This window comes from Pyrus communis, chromosome 7 (genome assembly GCF_963583255.1).
Source record: "Pyrus communis chromosome 7, drPyrComm1.1, whole genome shotgun sequence".
Lineage (NCBI taxonomy): Eukaryota > Viridiplantae > Streptophyta > Magnoliopsida > Rosales > Rosaceae > Pyrus > Pyrus communis.
Window position 1 is genome coordinate 17,009,340 of NC_084809.1, and position 13,701 is coordinate 17,023,040.

Below are 13,701 nucleotides of genomic sequence, written 5' to 3' on the forward strand. Positions count from 1 at the left end.
GGGCAACACATGCTGCATTATCTTCATGGATGACAGTTGGAGTGTCTGTCTTTGAAGTGAGACCACATGAATTCCAGATATGATGGATCATTGATCTTAACAAAGAACATTCATGACTTGCTTCATGTAAAGCAAATATTTTCAAGTGATTGGAAGATGTAGCAACTGGTGTTTGCTTTGTTGAGTGCCATGAGATTGTTGTATCTCTATTAGTGTACATATCCAGTTTGTGAGCGGGCTTTATGCGGATCAAAGAGGAAACCAGCATCTGTATATCCAGCAAAGATCTGGTCATTTGTGGATTTCTCTAAGTAAAAGAGACCCATCTCTATTGTTCCACGAAGGTATCGCAAAACATCTTTGATTCTTTTCTAATGACGAATTGTTGGAGCAGAGTTATACCTTGCTAACAAGTTAACTGAAAAAGCTATATCTGGCCGAGTACACTATGCTAAATACAATAAAGCACCTATTGCACTCAGATATGGTACTTCTGGACCAAGGCCCATTTCATTATCTTATTTTGGACGAAATGGATCTTTCTTAATGTCTAAAGAACGAACGACCATTGGTGTGCTAAGTGGATAAGCCTTGTCCATTCCAAATCACTTCAGGATTTTTTCAATATAAGCTGATTGGTGGACCAAAATTCCACTAGCACAATGATCAATCTGCAGGCTGAGACAATATTTTGTTTTCCCAAGGTCTTTAATTTCAAATTCGCTTTCTAGATATTTAGCTGTTTTATTGAGTTCTTCAAGAGTTCCAACTAGGTTCATATCATTGACATATATTGCCACTATAGCAATCCAAAATTGGATTTCTTAATAAACACATAAGGGCAAATGACATTGTTGATATATCCTTCTTTGATCAAATACTCATTGAGACAATTATGCCACATTCGTCCATATTATTTCAGCCCATATAATGATCGCCTTAATTTGATTGAGAGCATACCTCGTGGTTTGTTAGTCATTTTTGGCAACTTAAGTCCTTCTAGGACTTTCATATATATGTCTGTATCTAATTCTCCATATAGATACGCGGTGATGACATTCATAAGTTGCATGTCAAGTTTTTTTGAAACCATTAAACTTATTAAGTAACGGAATGTAATTGCGTCCATTACAAGAGAGTATGTCTCCTCATAATCAATTCTAGGTCTTTGTGAAAAACCTTGTGCAACGAGCCATGCTTTATATCTTGCAATCTCATTTTTCTCATTGCGCTTTCTTGTGAATACCCATTTGTAACCCATGAGATTTAAATCAGGCGGGGTTTAGACTATCGGTCCAAAAACACTTCGCCTTTCCAAGGAATTTAATTCTGCTTGGATTGCATCTTTCCATTTAGGCCAATCTTGTCTCTGTTTGCATTCATCAATAGAGCAGGGCTCAATATCATCGCTTAATATGATTTCACTGGCTACTGAGAATGCGAACATGCCGTCGATGATTATTTCATTTCGATCCCACAATTCATTAGTACATGCATAATTTATGGAGATTTCTTTGCTTTCATGTACTTCTGTCTCTTCAAGGACATGTGTCTCATCAAGGACATTTTCCTTTTTAGAATCATGAATTGGGAATTTATCATTCATTTTCTTTTCTTGAATGATTTCATTTGGATTCATCTGTGCCCTCGTCTTTCTCTTTCGAGGGGTTGAATCTCTTGAACTTGGGGGTCTACCGCGCTTCAAGCGTGCACCAGATGATTCATTTGCTACCACTTTATTTTGTTCAACAGGGACATCCATTCTTACATGTGCATTTGCAGCTGGTATATGTGACTTTGTCACTTTTGAAGCATCATTAAATGCATCTGGCATTTGATTAGCAATACTTTGAAGGTAAACGATCATTTTCACATTGAGTGCTTCGTGGATCAAAATAAGATAAGATGGGAACAACCCATGACAGGTCTTGCCGTTCTTCTAGAACGGTCGTTTCTCCCCCTAATGACGAGAAGACTGTCTTATCAAAATGACAATCCGCGAAACTAGCTGTAAATATATCACCTGTCAGGGGTTCCAAATATCTAATGATGGTGAATCAAAACCCACATGAATTCCCAGTTTGCACTGAGGTCCCATTTTAGTGTGTTGTGGCAGTGCAATAGGCACATAAACACCATAACCAAAAACTCGTAAATGTGAAATGTTTGGCTGATGCCCAAACACAAGTTGTACTGAGGAGTATTGGTGGTTGGCTATAGGTCTAAATCGAACCAATGATATAGCATGTAAGATGGCATGTCCCCATGCAGAAATTGTTAATTTTGTTTTTATAAGTAGAGTGCAAGCTATTAACTGAAGCCTCTTGATCAATGCTTCTGCTAAACCATTTTGAGTATGGACATGAGGAACAGGGTGTTTAACATCAACGCCCAATGTCTTGCAGTAATCATTAAAGGTTTGTGACGTAAATTCACCAGCGTTATCAAGTTGGATTGACTTAAGGGGGTAATTTGGGAACTGTTCTCGCAACTTAATCATATGAGCAAGAAGTTTCGCAAAAGCTACATTTTGAGTAGACAAGAGACAAACATGTGACCATCGGGTAAATGCATCAACCAAAACCATAAAATATCGAAATGGTCCATAAGATGGTTGAATAGGCCCACAAATATTGCAAAAATGATGGGGATTCAGCATTAACTTTTAGTTGTGATGGTCTAATTACCAACTTCCCTTGAGAATATGCCTTGTAAGGGTTATCATTTGAGATACCAATGTGTTTGCTCAATAATGGATGTCCATTAAAGTTGGTAATGATCCTACGCATCATGGTGGATCCTGGATGGCACAGACGGTTATACCAAAGCATGTAAACTTTTGAATCAATGAACTTTTGGTTCATGACAGCATGTGATTCAACTGTCTTTTTGAATGTATAATATAATCCACTCGACAAACCACACAACTTCTCCAATATACACTTCTGGGTATTATTGGAGGTAATGCATAGATACTCCACATTTTCTGCATTTTTCGTTTCAATGTGGTATCCATTTAAACGTTTGTCTTTGAAACTCAACAAATTTCGAGTAGATCAAGTAGTATACAATGCATTTTGAATGGATAATATTGTTCCATTTGGTAACATAATCTGGGCTTTCCCTGAGCCTTCAATAACATCTGATTGCCCTGATATTGTTGTTACCCTTACTTTTGTAAGCATTAAGCTTGAGAAATACTTTCGATCACGAAGTATTGTATGCGTGGTTGTGTTGTCTACAAGACAAATATCTTCGCCATTTTTCATGTTTTGAGAATAACCACAGTTTTTATCCATGCTTTCTGAGTAAACGGGATCACAGTTAAAAACAACTTATTCATAAAAGGAAATTGAAATGCCACTTTTATTGAATTGAAATGCGAGTTTTAAACTACAAGTTCAGAATAAAAAATACATCAAACATAAATGATTTAATCAGACCAATACACTTCATTCCTTCTTTCCATTATGAATTCTCAAGCATTTAGGTGGGTTGTGTTTAACTGCCCTGATTAGTTGAGCACTGGATTAGGTATATCCATTGGTCTAGCCTAGTCGAGGAAATTGATTTCGACACCCCTCTCCTTAAGGGACGCTTGATATAGATCCACCTGATGTTTTGGGGTACAACAGGTACGCACCCCGTGCCCATTGCCACAACACCTATGGCAAGCTTCTTTAGAGTTTCTAGGAATGTTGTTCATATGAGCTTTGCCTTTGTGGCGATTTGCATTCTTGAAGCTCAGGCTTGAATTATGCCTTAGAACCTGTTTGTGAAACTGGACACCATGGTTCTTACCTTTCCCGTTCCACTGGCTTCGCTTGTGGCCATGTCCTCATTTGTAATTATTGCCACAAGAGGATGTGGTATTCCATTCAAGGCAAACAACATTCATTTCTGGGAATGGTGTCGATCCAGTAGGTCGGGACTGATGATTCTTCATCAAGAGCTCATTGTTTTGTTTAGCTACTAGGAGCACAAATATCAGCTGGTTGTATTCATTAAAGCCTCACTCTCTATATTATTGTTGCAGAAGCACGTTGGAGGCATGAAAGGTGTTGAAAATCTTTTCCAGCATATCTTCCTCAGTGATGGTTTCCCCACAGAGCTTCATCTGGGAGCTAATTCTGAACATTGCAGATTATACTCAGCCACTGACTTAAAATCCTGGATCCTTAGGTGAGTCCACTCATAACAAGCTCTTGAAAGAATCACTGTTTTCTGGGGATTGTATTTGTTTTTCAATGCCTTCCAAAGAGCTAATGGATCTTCAACCGTAAGGTACTCGCTCTTTAGTCCTTCATCAAGGTGGCGACGAATAAAGATCATGGCCTTCGCCCGATCTTGAGAAGATGCACTGTTTTCCTCCCTAATGGTTTCTCCAAGATTTCTTGCCTCTAGATGGATCTTGGTATCCACTACCCAGGTAAGGTAGTTCTTCTCACTAATGTCCAAGGCAACAAAATCAAGCTTTGCCAAGTTTGCCATTTTCTGTTCTGAAAGAAAAATGAGATGTGTAAGAACTTGCAATAATATGTATTCCTGGAGGAATATAATGTTAGAACTTCTGGTTCTTACAAATTTTTCATTTTGATCTTTAGGCCAAAATGATAAACACTCGGAACTTGAGGCTCGAGATTTGCATGATTGATGAGAAGGGCGATTGTACTGCATCATTGTCATTGAAGTAAGCATAGGATGGGCGATTATTTCGTACCACTTAAACTGCAAGAAAATTTAACTATGCAGAGTAGGGTGGGCGATTATACCACACCACCTAAAATTGTAGTCAAATTAAATAGCAGTCAAATTTAAATATGCAGGGTGGACGATTATACTGTACCACTTAAAATTGCAGTAAAATTAAATCTGCAGTCCAAGATGGGTGATGATACCGCACCATCTTTTATCGCAATAAAATTAACATAAATAAATACTGGGTTAGTAATCAAGAGCTACACCAAATACGAAATCAAATATATAAGTAATTGTTAAATTGAGAACGAGAAGTAGGTAAGGTGCAAATAGTTCTTCACGAGAGTATATCCAGCAAGTGAGGCAAAGAAAGAAGAAGAACTAATAAAATCCTAGGAGGAAACATTTTTTTCTTTCGGTGAAGGGAAATGAGAAATGGTTAGAGAGTCGTGCTGATAACGTGTTATAAATAGGCAAAAGTTAGAGAAATAATCTTTGCTAAAGACATGAGCAAAACAGGTGCAAAATATCACACTATAACTTTAGTAGCTATAACATAAAGGATGACAGATAAAGAGAGGGAGGGAGATATACTGATATTATTTATTTGATTCTTTCTTTCGCATTTTGTGTTTTGATAACACATGGATCAATTTATTTATAGAGCTACTCCCATGAGAACATCCAAAATGATATGATGACTACTTTTGACAATATTACATAACAACAAATATATTACTATCCTTTTCATCTTTTTCCAAATGCATGTGGGATGTGGGCATACACCATACAACTTTTACAACAAAAACATAATTTTGTTGGCAAACCAAAGATAACTGTACATTTGAAAACAAGAGATGAAAATAAAAATTTAAAAAAAAGGGGCAAAATATGTTGAGGAAAATCAAGGTTTGGGCTTGGGCCGCTTGGCCCCAGCCACTACGTATCCAAGTTTCCAGCTGTATGTTTGGTAGTGATTAACTGGTCCTCCGACTCAATTGTCATTTCTTGGCCGTGTGTCTCAGCTTCTAAAAGTCTCTAATTTTTACTCCCTTCGCTCTCTCTCTCTGCATCCTTCTCTCTGATTTCTGCTGTGTTTCACTAACGTTTCGTTTGTGTTTTTTTTTTCTGTGAAGTTTCTAAAACTTCTTACCATTTTCTTTCATTCTCTGGCCCCCCCTTCAGGCTCATCCATCTTCATGGCTTCCAGTGAGTCTCCCTCTCTCCCTCTCTCCCTCTCTCCCTCTGTCTTCCACACACAGACAGCACACTTGAGAAAACTCTGACTTCATTGTTTATATTGGTTGTTTTTGGTTTTGGGGATGTGGGTTTTTGGTTAATTAATCTCTTGATCTAGTTGGAAATTGGGGTTGGGATTTTGCAGCTTGTATCCGTGGAAGTTTTTGGCACTGCTCATAGAATAGGTTAACCATGTAAATGCAGCAGTGCTTAGTACTTGTTTGATGCATTGCCATCAATTTTCCTGTGAATCTGATTCTGAATTCAATTGGGTCTGGTTTCTTATGGTAATTGGTAAATGATATAGAAAGATAGAAAAGGTGAAGAACTGCTTTCTTGGGTTATATATATGTTACAATTGTGTTGCATGAACAGATTCTGATTGAAATTTAATTAGAGGGTTCTTATTGTCTGCTTATTTTTCGTAGAATCATTTCTTATACCAAGCTAGTCGATGCACTGCACGATTCATATTTTATTTTATGATTTTAGTTATTTGATAATTTCTGATAGGATTTGGGTGGCAGGTAGCCTAGGGACATTGAATGCTAAAATCACAAACTTGAACTTCGGTAAAGCAAGAGTTGGGGTTCTAAAGTCATATGGCGTAAGAAGTTGGACGGGGAGAAAACCACAATTGTACTCATGTTTATCGATATCAAGACAGCCAGAGAAAGCATTACATGTGCGCAGCATTCCATCACTAGAAACCCTGTGTAAGTTCATTTTACTGATGTAACTTGTTTCCTTTTCGTCCCTCGGTAGTTATACATCAAGTCTGGAATTTGCTTATCAGTATTTGAAACATCAATCAAATCTGGAATTTGCTTACCAGTACTTGAAACATTAAGTTTGTTTGATTGTTATTCAATCACAAGTGGCTTCTCAATAACCGATGCATGTACATAAATATCTACATGCTATTACATTAGAATCTCTGTTTATTTTAAGCTTATAAAATTTGGGCAGTAGCTCATACTGAAGTGAAAATGACATGGAATTGAGTATTTGATAGTCTGGATATATTTACAAGTGCAATTATATCCACTTTAGCAAATAGTTTTTCAAAGAAAAATAATCCATTTTCTTAAGTTGCATTGTCTAGGTACGGTATGTGATTTTACAATCTTGTATTCCTATTATATTCTTCAATCAATGTTGAAGCGACGAATGATATTTGTTTATCATATTTTGTATAAAACAAATGATTGGAGGTATATTGTTGCATTTCCAAAACTATAGTGTACATCTTGAAACCTGTTAAGTCATATTTGGCCATATTTATATATCCAGTAATCTGCGACTGAAACTTTGGGTAGGCATTATCTTGGGATTATTATTGTGTATAATTCGACGGATATTGTAAGTTTGACTGATTTGTAAATGTTAAGACTTTTTAATCTTTTCTCTCTATATTTTGTTCCGTCATAATTTCCCTTTCATTCTTTATTTGTTTCCCCTCCAATACATGAGCTGTGAAACTTGAGAATCTGTCCCATTGGCAGAATAACTGAGGATGACATTTTTTTTTTTAGTACAGATACATTTACTGAATATGACAGTTTTGAAGTACGAACTTGTAGAAACAAAAATAATATTTACACTGCATATGGTATTGACATGAAAATATTGGTTCTTGTATTGTATAATCTATTCATAACACAATGCTTTTGTTGATGATCTAATAGCTGCTACAAGTTTAGAAGAGGTTCCTGAAGAGAGTGGAGATTCTGGTCCGACAAATCAGCTCATTCAAAATTTTGACGAGGTAACTTCACTAATAATTTACAACCCTTGTTCTATGCCCCATGTCTAAATTTGACAAATAATTATGGATTAGTGCCGTTTTGAATGTAGGCATGGTTGTTTCTTAGATTTTTATCTTGGGAGGAATTATGATCCAAGAACTATTTTTTCAATGTTGTCCTTTTTATGTATCAAATGGTAAGACAAACACGAAGGGCAAATGTAAAATCCTTCCAGTTGCATTTAGTTGCACAAGTTTACTTTTTTAGTTTGTGTTGAAAAAAAAGGGGAGAAAATAGGTTATTGGTAGGTTTGCTATAACCCACAAGTTGCATGCATTTAATCTTCGTCACTGGTTTTGGGAAATCCTGCTATGGTCTATTGTATATCGGAACATAATGCTTTCTAGTACTTAAATATAAGAAAGAAAAGACAAGCTTCATTCTTAGACTGAAAAATATGTATTTCTAGGCCGGTTTAGTATAGACCTGGATGGCATTGTGAAATATAGGGATATTTTTATGAAATCTGTCTACTTTTTGTTTCCAGTACTATCTTAACACACGACCAAATTGAAGTATCCGTGCATCATAGGTTGTTGAAGTGCCCCCATAAAATTTTCCTGTTGAAATTTACTTCTGGTAGCGTCGCCATGCAATTCGTGGCTTTCATTTTATTTATAATTAGATTACCGAATTTTCTCATCATTTACTGAAAAAAAAGCACGCTTGTGATCACTTTTTTGAGTTTGAAACCTGTACATTGGTTAATCTTGTTTGTAGGTACAATCTTTGCTCACAGCAATATGTGATACACCTACAGTTGCAGAGGTCAAAGTAAAAGTAAGCAAGACCGTTTCTCTATTTTAACTTAATAATTTACATGAATTATAAATAATCTTGCAACATACAATTAAATTTTTCATTCCAAACAACTCTCCTTTTTTCTTTATGCTTCCTATTAGTATGGGGTGCTTCTGTTGATCCTCCATCCGGTATATTATTAATTCACACATAATCAGATCGGTGGATTTCGGTTAAATGTGGTGAGGCAGCTGACTGAAAAATTTAGCACACCACCTCCCCCAAGTCCTACCCCTGTTAGTGCTAGTGAAAATACTAAAGCACTTGATTCGAATGGCGCTGTTCCTACACAATCTGTAGCTATCACTAGACAAGTATCGTCTTCGAGGAGTATCCAGACTTTGGTAGATAGAGCGACAGATGATGGCTTGGTGTTAATTCGTTCTCCACGAGTAAGAAGCCAAACAACATGCACTTTATCATCTTATAAAATCTGGATACTAAAATAACCAATGGTGCAGGTGGGGTTGTTTAGGAGATCTCGAACTATAAAGGGGAAGCGTGCTCCACCATCATGTAAAGAGGTACATCTTTTTACGATGATTTATTAATTTTGAGGGAAAAATTGTGGAATTTTGTGCTTGCTTAAAGGCAGTAATGGCTGGCACACTGCCAGGAAGTGGGGATAATTTGTTTTCTTTTGCTTAATGTTGGACCTTTGATGGGCTTGTACTTCTTGGCTTGTTAATTTTTCGGCTTAGTATAGGTTCATTTTGTACTATAATGTATATCACGCTATTTTATACAACCGATATGCTCTCTTTATCATATCATTGACAAAATGCTTTAGTCTCTTAAGTTACTTTTCTAATTCTTTCCGTTTTACACAACAGAAGCAAACCGTGAAGGAGGGACAAGTGATTTGCTACATAGAACAGCTTGGTGGGGAGCTCCCGATTGAGGTATGCATCAGATGAGAGACGCAGGGTGTTCAATTTTCTCTTCCCCTCCCAGCTGTTGTCCTTTATCTTTTAACATAGTTTTTGACTTATCCATTTTTTCTTTTGAAGTCTGATGTAGCTGGGGAGGTTAGCAGGATACTTCGAGAAGATGGCGGTAAGTTTTTATACATTTCAGTTCTTTTAATGCCGGATTTTGTGATGCTACTGGTGTCACATTATCATGTAATTTTCGTTTTATCTTAACAGATCCCGTCGGATATGGTGATGCTCTTGTTGCAGTTCTCCCCTCATTTCCCGGGATTTAGAAACTTCAATAGACGATCGGTTGAATACTAGTGTACTGAAAAATAAAGTAGATTTGTTCTAATTTTCTTTTATTTGTCTCCTTTCTACCATCAATTTTACAGTAAATCTTTCGTAACTTATTACACAAACTATAAATGAAACGCAGCGTTACTTGTTGCCATCAAATTCGATATGTTTTTCTGTTAATATAGTTTTTTGACTCATTCATTGTTCGTTCTTTTGAAAAAAGAACCCAGAATTAGTGTTTTGTTGGTGCGTTAGGTGCAAGAAAACTATCTGCTTAGTATATTTAACATGCTACCGATTCGTGCTGTGGGTCCGAAGTAAGGACTTAGGTTGTGGTTAGTTGCCTAAAGGGGAGGAGATTGCAAGGGAAATCAATTCGCGTTCAAATTACTTTAAAGAAAAAAAAAGGCTAAGTAGGTTGAGTTTGAGCGACTAAAACTTGAAGTAACCAAAAATTGCACTTCAAGTTTTGGAAATCTAGCTGCGCATGACAGCCTTAAACATGCCTCTGTCCCTAATATTACTAACTTGAGCGTCATAGTGTCTTTCACTAGCACCGCATTGGTTGCCATCATCCTCGAGACTTGCTCATCTTGTATGTTATGTTGTAGTCCCAAAAAACAAAAATATCGTGCTCAAACATATCTTTCAAATCATTAAGTCAAGAAATGAAACACGACAATCTTATAGTTGCTGAAACAAATTTATCAACTATGTCTTATCATATCATCTTATTGGATATGACTATCAAGATGATTGTATTGAATACATGTAAGTATTGTAGTCAGTCTACATCGTATTGAATTTGGCTACAATTATCAACTTAACAATCGAGATCTGTGTACTCTCTTTGTTTTTCTTTTGTGCCTTCGGGAATTAAATTGACATTTCGAAGAACCCTATCCAACATCAAGAACCAAACATATTGACATGTGACATCACTTCATTAGAGATCTCATAAAGGGTAAAATTGTTACTTTAATCTTTGGGCCAACTGAGAAACAGCTACTGTCTTTGAGCCAAATTAAATAGGTTGAATAGCTAAGCTTCCAAGTTTTTCTAGTATGTCCTGTTTTTGTGCATGTTTCTGCCTTGTTACATATAATTATATTTTTTTCTCTATATGCATCTCTTAACTGCCATACATTGTTAGTATTTTGTGGATTAACCTTGCCTAATTCCACTGTGATGTCAAAGGTTCTCCCAACTATGGCTGATAGCCTCTGAAAATCATCTTTCCATTTCACAAAAGCTTATGTTTATTTAGAGGTTAAGTTTGCTTTGGTATTGACTGAGTTGTAGCGACCCTCCTTACTCTATAATTTGAGCTTTGTATCAATTCCACTCAGTGCTCCTCAAAATAAAATCATTAATATGGGTTTCAATATCATCAATTATGGGCAACATTCTCAAATATCCAAAAAGGGATGTTCAAATATTCATCCCTACAAAAGTGTTCTCTTATGCAATGTCATGTGTCATCAAATTATTTCCACTTGTCATAAAAGTTCAAAAGTTTCTTGGGGGGCCTTAACTACATTTTGTAACCATATCATATGACTTGTGTATCTTATTACCATATGCCACCTTCAATTTTCTTTTGGTCTTGACTTTCCATTGTGAGTAGTTTTGTGTCTTGCTCCTTGTTCACATTATGTTGGAAGTGTTGTTTCTTATGCTCAATGGATTATTAAAAGTTTGGTTAGCCTCCGAATTGATCTTAACCATAGTGGCTTGGAGTTTTAACACTGCATGTCTGTTTCTTAAGTTCTTGAATTGCTAATCTTACCTTGGAAGCATAGATATTCAAACTGCTTCATGTTTCAATTCCCTTGTGGATTGTCTCGTTGGTTGTAGTTTACTAGTGCTGAGATTAAGCATATCTTCCTTGATCTCTATTTTTATGTTGCGTGTTGTCTAAATTGATTGGGTACATTGTTGCGTACTCTTGCACAAAACTGTTTTTAAATGGACAATTTCCTCTTTAGTCAATTCACTCTCTCGTTAGAGAAGTGAAAAATATTAAGGGTATTTCTGTGACTTCTCATTATGTTTTAACCTTTTCATCTTAACCGCTAGTGATATCTTCTTCAGTTTCGATTACCTTCACAATGTCATAGGTTTTTGTTCTCTAAACTCTCTCAGTTTTCACTTTCACCTCTGCTGTTAGTATGCACTCTTTGAGTTGATCACATATCGTTATGACATAGAAGCCTGCCACTGTCAAGCCTATGAGGACCCTATTGTTCCTCTTTCCAAAGGTCAAGCCTCCAAGTCCTGTCTTAAACCCTTCTATCGTAATTGGTCTGAATTTCTTTGAAACATTCTTGGACCCAAGAATAGAAATCTCACTCTTGAAGCTACGAAAGTTTTGCATGCTATGTTTTCTCTTTCTAATGTGCCTTTTGGGTATGTGATTACTTTCCAAAACCAAACGTCTTGGAAAATAGCAACGTGGGTCCACCATTCATCCCTATCTCATTATCATGTTGTGTGAACATGCTGGAGTTTCTTCTAGGCCTAGTGATGTTTGCCCTAGGTCTACCAAAGATTTAGATAAACACCTCATGCAACTTTGTAATGTGATGTATGTTATGTCTCACGGTGAGCCTCGTCCTCTACCTTCACCAAAAGGGTCTCAAACTATCTGAGGCCTGGTATGATGGTGATCAAAATGGTTCTGCTTCCTCTGATGAAGCTGTTGTAGAAATTGAAACTTCTGGTTCTCCTCTTCGATTCATTGTTCCCTCATTCCGAGAAGATCTAGTGGTTCTGTCTTCATCCATTAGGGTCGTGTTTATGGCGGTGTAGCATTTTGATGAAAGCTCATGTTATGGATGAGAAGGAATTTTGTTGGTGTACTGTGTGTGCTAAGTTCATTTCATAACTTTATTCTTTTGTGCTTCTCTCATGTCAAGTTGCATTCTCAACTCCATCTCCATCATTCCTTTGAGTTATCTATATCTATGGTTTTGGTCCCTTCCTCAAAACCTTACATGTTGTATGCTTTGAATTCTGCACCTCTAATATTACTGTGGCTTTTGTCCATAAATTGGAAGAAGATATCTCGAGTCAATTCGAGTTGGATGACTATAACTTTAAGGACGAGTTCTAATCTATTGAGTTATGATGCTATGTTCCTCTCTTGCGTTCTAGCTTGAAAGTCATTAGGGTATTGCTTGTGGGGGAGTGAGTTATTTAGGAGAGCACTAATTTTGGGGAAGTATTTTTCCTTTTTGGACTTTGTGTTATAAGTTGCATCACTTGTGTTTTACTTTGGATTATTTTTATGACATGTACTTCCTTGTTGGTAGTCTAATTGTTGCCACACTTTGCTTTGGTGTGCTTATATGATTTGTTGCTCATTTTAATCCATTGTGTGCTTGTTGCCCTCGCATGTGATTTTTCACCGTGACTTTGTCTTACCATGACAAAATGGGAGAGAATTTAAAATCCATATGGTTCATCAAATACGCAAAATACGAAATCAAATATATAAGTAATTGTTAAATTGAGAACGAGAAGTAGGTAAGGTGCAAACAGTTCTTCACGAGAGTATATCTAGCAGGTGAGGCAAAGAAAGAAGAACATTAAAATCCTAGGAGGAAACATTTTTTTCTTTCGGCGAAGGGAAATGAGAAATGATTACAGAGTCGTGCTGATAACGTGTTATAAATAGGTAAAAGTTAGAGAAAAAACCTTTGCTAAAAACATGAGCAAAACAAGTGCAAAATATCACACTATAACTTTAGTAGCTATAACACAAAGGATGACAGATAAAGAGAGGGAGGGAGATATACTGATATTATTTATTTGATTCTTTCTTTCGCATTTTGTGTTTTGATAACACATGGATCAATTTATTTATAGAGCTACTCCCATGAGAACATCCAAAATGATATGATGACTACTTTTGACAATATTACATAACAACAAATATA

General features: G+C 36.4%; 2 protein-coding genes across 2 annotated transcripts; one reads left to right on the forward strand and one right to left on the reverse strand.

Moving 5' to 3' along the window:
* Positions 1–4,113: 4,113 nt before the first annotated feature.
* LOC137740641 (uncharacterized) lies at positions 4,114–4,491 on the reverse strand. Its single transcript, XM_068480477.1, has one exon. It carries the CDS (start codon positions 4,489–4,491, stop codon positions 4,114–4,116), a length of 378 nt encoding a protein of 125 aa, XP_068336578.1.
* Positions 4,492–5,764: 1,273 nt separating this feature from the next.
* On the forward strand, positions 5,765–9,944 carry LOC137739995 (uncharacterized). The gene is made up of 9 exons (XM_068479774.1): positions 5,765–5,907; positions 6,465–6,653; positions 7,626–7,705; positions 8,466–8,525; positions 8,705–8,938; positions 9,008–9,070; positions 9,380–9,448; positions 9,557–9,602; positions 9,695–9,944. Exons 1-9 carry the CDS (start codon positions 5,898–5,900, stop codon positions 9,751–9,753), a joined length of 810 nt encoding a protein of 269 aa, XP_068335875.1. The 5' UTR covers positions 5,765–5,897; the 3' UTR covers positions 9,754–9,944.
* The last annotated feature ends 3,757 nt before the right edge of the window (positions 9,945–13,701 follow it).

Bases quoted from the DNA above. Each gene is read 5' to 3' on its own strand.
- LOC137740641 (XM_068480477.1), bottom strand. From the start codon at position 4,491: ATGGCAAACTTGGCAAAGCTTGATTTTGTTGCCTTGGACATTAGTGAG.
- LOC137739995 (XM_068479774.1), top strand. The intron at 6,654-7,625 runs GTAAGTTCATTT...ATGATCTAATAG, and splicing joins TCCATCACTAGAAACCCTGT to CTGCTACAAGTTTAGAAGAG. The intron at 7,706-8,465 runs GTAACTTCACTA...TCTTGTTTGTAG, and splicing joins TCATTCAAAATTTTGACGAG to GTACAATCTTTGCTCACAGC.